This window comes from Formica exsecta, unplaced genomic scaffold (assembly GCF_003651465.1).
Source record: "Formica exsecta isolate Colony F162 unplaced genomic scaffold, ASM365146v1 scaffold4, whole genome shotgun sequence".
NCBI classification, from domain to species: domain Eukaryota; kingdom Metazoa; phylum Arthropoda; class Insecta; order Hymenoptera; family Formicidae; genus Formica; species Formica exsecta.
In genome coordinates, this window is record NW_021851238.1 from 1,641,470 (window position 1) to 1,647,469 (window position 6,000).

At 36.2% G+C, this 6,000-nt stretch overlaps 1 protein-coding gene across 2 annotated transcripts in view; it reads right to left on the reverse strand.

Annotated features, from left to right (window-relative positions):
- Positions 1–6,000, reverse strand: part of LOC115239990 (SCY1-like protein 2) — a 28,207-nt gene that overhangs the window by 8,834 nt on the left and 13,373 nt on the right. For both annotated transcript variants that reach the window (XM_029814892.1, XM_029814891.1), the window contains exons 5-10: positions 4,233–4,353; positions 3,767–3,850; positions 2,458–2,603; positions 1,565–1,810; positions 314–459; positions 48–198 (exon numbers count right to left, since the gene is read on the reverse strand). In XM_029814892.1, the coding sequence (XP_029670752.1) occupies positions 48–198; positions 314–459; positions 1,565–1,810; positions 2,458–2,603; positions 3,767–3,850; positions 4,233–4,353 (894 nt within the window). The remainder of the gene's footprint in view (positions 1–47; positions 199–313; positions 460–1,564; positions 1,811–2,457; positions 2,604–3,766; positions 3,851–4,232; positions 4,354–6,000) is intronic.

The following is a 6,000-nucleotide window of genomic DNA, read 5'->3' on the forward strand; positions in this document are numbered from 1 at the left end:
CCAAAGATCTTTTTCTCGTTCATGTATGAAATTGATCGTTTACTTACTCGTACTTGAATGTTGGAATTCTCGAAGGACTTGTACAGCATCGACAGGACCTCGCGCTCGTATTCCTGAGGCGTCTTCTCCAGGATGACATGCAGATTCTCCAATAGGGTCACGGTTCCCTGAATTGACTTTCGATTGGTGAAGAGTGGTCTGCGGGAGAGAGAGAGAGAGAGAGAGAAAGAGAAAGATGGAAGAGAAGTATGAAACGAGACGTGCCTATCTCGCGCGGTCTCGCGCTCATTTCCGCCCTTGTTCTCGTACGTACTTGAGCGTGGGAAATACGATCTGGTCGTACTCCTCTTTGGTGCTGTTCTGAACAATGTAGAGCATAGGTTGCAGCACGGCCGACAGCACTTCCTGCGTATGCAGCTCCGCGTGAAGATACGTCCAGATGTGCTGATACCAGAGTTTCTGCGGAAGATGTTCGCGTGACACGCGCGGAAACGTGCGCGATTAGGATGGGACTTCGCTCGCCCACGGAGCGAGCGGAGTCAAATTTACAACTCCTACGTGGAGAGACGCAATCGCCATAGTGCACTAACTTCCTATGTGTTCTATAATTTTCTCTATCATGATGTCTACTCAAATGTCCATATCCACTCATGTAAAAAAGTTCCCTGAAAATTCTTTGATTTTCCAGATATTTTTGTTCAAAATTCCAGGTAAAGAAAATATTTTGAAGGTTTTCTAATGCAATTCCTTCTAAAATAAATTTTTTATCGCGTGCATTTTCTTATGTTTTTCATATATTTATATGAAAGAAAAACGGCGTCTTTTGGTTGTTCAAGTTTCAAGTGTTAGATTTGTAAATGCACGGAAAAATCGAAATAATAAAACGGCTCCAAAATAATAAACAAAATTCTATAGCAGGGCTTGTGACTTATTATATAAACACACAATAATTACTTCTAAAGCCCTGCTATAGAATTATGTATGAAAAAAATTGAATAAGATGAACATTTTTCATTTGGGCGGCGCTTAACATTTTCATTTTTTATCACTGAAAATTACAATAAAGAATATGTACTGCATATTCAATATTTTGTTAAAATAATAAATATATAAACAAAGAAAGAGAGAAAGAGAGAGAGATTTATAATATATATTTTAAACGCATAATCCACTTGATAATTTTTAAAAAAATTTCCTGAGTCTTAATAAAATGACATGAAAATTCCCTAATTTTTCCAGCTATAAAAAAGAATCGCCAAGAATTCCAGGTTTTCCATGTTTTTCCACTTATAAAGTAAACACCCTGTCTATTTCCCAAAGATGGGATAAAAAAATTCGCAACCCCTCTATGATTGCAAAACGAGGCGCGGGAAAATTATATACCGGAAAGAAAGGAAAAGATATCGTCATTAAAAAATTAGAGACTCGAAAGCGTTTTTAATAAAAAATAAATTAAACAATTACGATTCTAATATTTAGATTGTAGATTTAATTTTCCGTCCCGGATGTTTTCGTCCCGCAAGTTTGCCCTGAATAATTAACGTCGCAATATTCACGCGTATACCTTTGGCATATAGGGTAACAGTTCCCTCAGAGTCGTCGTGTAAAAGTGCTCCTTTTGCGACACGTCCTTCATCTTGCTGACATCGAGAAATTGCAGGGCGTGCACAAACGGGTCCCGGAAGAACTTGATCATGGTCAATATTTGCGCGGTAGGCCTCTGCTCGGGATCCTTGTGCAAGAGTCGCGTTACGGCTTCCCGCAGGGGTATCGGTACCAGTGGCAAGATAACGGCGACTTGATCGTCGAGCTGATCGACACGATACAATAACAACATGACGCTTATTTAGTCCAAAAAATTATTTTTTGGGAGACTTAAAATTTTTTATAATAAAATTATTATCGAAATGTATTGCTTTATAAAACGATATTGGTCTGCATAATTATTGTATATTAATTTACGGGACAGCAGGAGAGTTAGCTGTGCGATAATGTAGGTAGTCTCGGTGGCTCTCTAAATATTTTTTGGAAAAATTGTAACTGCCCTTTTGAGAATTGAAATATTGCATGAAATCGCGAATTGAAGCATAGAATGCAGTAACGAACTATATACTACGTCGTTCTAACGAAAAACAAACGCAATTTGAAGCTATCGGATAGAATAAAATCAATATTTTTTATATAAACAACTATTCCAATTTTGTTAGTCAACTATGATACGATTGCAGTTGTGCGATACAATTGCACGGTGGTGAAAAATTCAAAAGAGAAAAAATATGTAACTACAGACTGAAATTTATTTATTCAAACGCGTCTCAGAGAGATGAAAGATCTTTGCGAAAGAAAATCTCTCCGTGTGTCCCGGGGGTTAAATCCTTTAAAAGAATATCCGCGAGATCCTTCTCGACGTTTCTAATGGAATTATCTCGTTTCCGTCTTGCAGACAGATCAACTTACGGTCTCTAGTTGCTTGAGATAATCCGAGCAGCTGTGATTCGCCTGTATCAGCGGTCGGCCCTGATTGTAGATCGCGCATATCGTCATACCGAAGCTGTACATGTCGCTGGAAAAGCTGCCGAGCTTCTTCTGCTGCACCTCCGGTGCTGCAACGTGTTGCGTTACAGACGAACCCGGTATACGAGGCGCGCGAGGGTAATTAGCAACGCAAATTGAGAAAGAGAGAAAGAGAGCGTTAGCCGGGAAGTTGCTATCAGTAATTCTTGCGTGACTCGATCGAGAGACGTGGGATGCAAAGTGGTACACCCAGTTTATCGCTAAAGTTCGGAGATAATAGAGTTTTCCGCATAAATCCAATCCCATTAATGACGCCGTGCTCATTTCTCTCGCGTACGTAAATAAACTCTTTTTTATGTATATGTATATAAACACAGAAAGCCGTAGGGAACTCGACGGGGCTACCATGGTCAATCTCTCTTCCATCCTGTTCCTTTTAATATTATCGAATCCGGTAATACGTTTGCCTTCCACCTGGCAGTCATTCAATTTATTATTATTAGGCCCTTGCTACTAGATTCAGATATCGATATATTTTATTTTCTACTATAATTATAAATAACGATATTCTTTTATCGCTATCATATCATACAAAAAAAATATGTTTAAATTATTGTGGATGTTAAATTGTTTGAGTTTTTTCATTATTAGTCATCCCTATTCACTGACATGCTTATATACGAACGTTCGATTGAAATGTATTCACCGAGCGGTTTAATTCAACCAAATTACAAAACGCAGTATTGAGTCGTTACGTTATTGTAACGGTTGTATAATTAGATTTCTGTTTTCATCGTGCATTTAAAGTTAAATACAGCTGTATAATACCAAGATTGCTTTATCTGACGCGAGAATCGCGCGCGCAAACACGGGGGGAAAAGCAAATATAATCGCGTTTGTGATACTAAACGCCTACATATTCTCGAAACGCAGATTTTTATCTCGCTAAATAATCTTTTAAATTTCTTTTATAATATTTAAAAGGGATAAAAAAAAGAATCTCTATTTATAAGGATGCCATATTCAGAGTTTCTATTTGTAGAAGAGCCTTTTCTATTTACGAGGAAAATCAATTACTCGGTTTCAAGCGAAGGCTCGAGAATGCATTTAATCGCGTTGAGTGCCAACGAAATATATATTCATCGATTTTAGTAATGTCTAGTAAAGTTGAGTGACTCGAAACACTGTTACTGAAACAGCTCTCCCAGCGTGTGGGCGTACGTTAAGGACACGGTCATTCGCGACACCTCACCTATGTAGTCGAGATTGGGCTGAGTCATTTTCGGCATGTGTTTCGTCCACGATTGCACGGTCATCGGTACTTCCTTAGCCGCCTCTAATAAGAGCAAAACGCATACTGGAGTAACAAATTGCATTATGCTATCTATTGATATCACAGTCTGGCTGATACATCATTTATTTCTTTCTAATTAGCCTTTTTTATATTCTCTAAAACTTATAATATATACAATAATTTGACAAAAACAATTTTCTCTTTAATTTAATAATATAAATTTTTAACTTAATAATATAAATTTTTGTCATTATATGTATTTAGCAACAAAGCGTTTTATCATATTTAATACTGGGCAATTAAAAAGAAAACAGAGTGACATATACTGTTATTTGAGGAAAAATGACTGATTGACAAAAAAATGGCCAAATTTTGATTAAGGAATTTATCTTTGATACGAGGGATAACGAGATTGCAGGCTCACCGAGAAACTCGAATCCCGACAACTTCCACGTGCCCCTCTTCGTGATGATGATACTCGTCGGACAAACGTTTCTATGAAGAAATTTACAGTTGCCATGAAGAAATAAGAGAGCCTCTGTGATCTGTAAAAAGAAAAAATAATAGAAAGTTTATATATAATAGATCGTCACTGGACTGTGAGAATATATATTATTTTTCTTTCACATGATATTTCTAATAATTTTAGCGTTATTTTTGCCCCGAAGAATTTTGATATTATTTCTCCATGATATTTAAATCAAGTTTAATTTTTATTTTTACTTTTAATTGTTATATTATTTTTCTTTCACATGATATTTCTAATAATTTTAGCGTTATTTTTGCCCCGAAGAATTTTGATATTATTTCTCCATGATATTTAAATCAAGTTTAGTTTATTTATACTTTTCGCCAAAGATATGATTGCAAATCCGAGTCATTACGCCGCGTTGCTAAACGCGATTACTGTTACATAGTGACGTAAGTTCAAGTCGCAGTTTGAAGGGAGAGTTAAAGGCATCAAGTATTCTATTACGCTTCGTAATACATTCTATTATACGAGAGCTACCGAGCAGTAGCAGCAACACCGTGATAGAGTTGATTTCTCGCGGTTACAACCAGAAACTCGTTTTTGAGAAAATTCGCTCTCTGATCACCCTCTCTCTTTCTCTCTCTCTCTCTCGGTCGTACACGCATGCGTCCGGATTCGACTTAATTTTCCGCAACGCGACCCCGTTATTGCGTCTACGCTATGATTGTGCGTAAACACAATGTCACGGTCGTACATGCGTGCTCGTGTTTCGAAACCTGCCTCTTTTATTCCGTGCAAAGAGATCGATCGCGTAATTTCCGCCCCGAATAGCGAAAATCGATTATTTTCACGCTAATTTGACACGATTTGACATTTAATTTCACGTTATAATAGTATGTATATATGTACTGCGTTCCCTCGGAGCAATATATCGCGAGGATAATTTCTATCGAAATTCCATTATACATATGATCGTATATCTCTCAGATATTATATTAGAGAAAAGAAAGGGAAAAGAAAAAAATATTATAAAACGACGTAGGTGGAAAGAAGAGCTTAAAAACACGCGTTGGTTCGTTATGCCCGTAGTCTCGTTTTACACACTTACAATGACTTAACTGCTAATGGACGAACTCCATTATCGATGCCCCGTATTTGTGGAGCCGCGAAAAGCATAATTATCGTCCGTGTCTCTATCGTGAAAGTATAGACAAGCGAAACAAATAAAATTTACGAAAATTGATTTATCGGAAATACTATGGGCAAGAAAAGGAACCAGAGCGTTGCACATCCGCTAACATTCTTTTTCTAAACAGAAAATTGTTTCTTCTTACGTAATTTGTATTTTTTAATCAATACGATGTTATATAGACAATTATTATTTTTTTATGATTTAATATAAAATACACATTTTTTTAAACATTAAGTTACTATTTGCTGTTATCTTACTACTAAAAGAGCAGTTCGATAAGTAAAGTTTCTATCTTATTTCAATTAAACATCAATGAAAAATATTTTTGAGCGTTTGAACACTTTTAAAAACAATCATATTTCATACTTGAAAAAAATTAGCACTAGTATTCTTCGAAATAATTCACTTTTAATATACTTTTATTATATATTATATAATTGGGCCTTTTGAACAACTCGCAAACTCTGATCGACATGCACTTATATTGTTGTTTCATTAGATAAATCATTAAATATATCTCGAAGAATA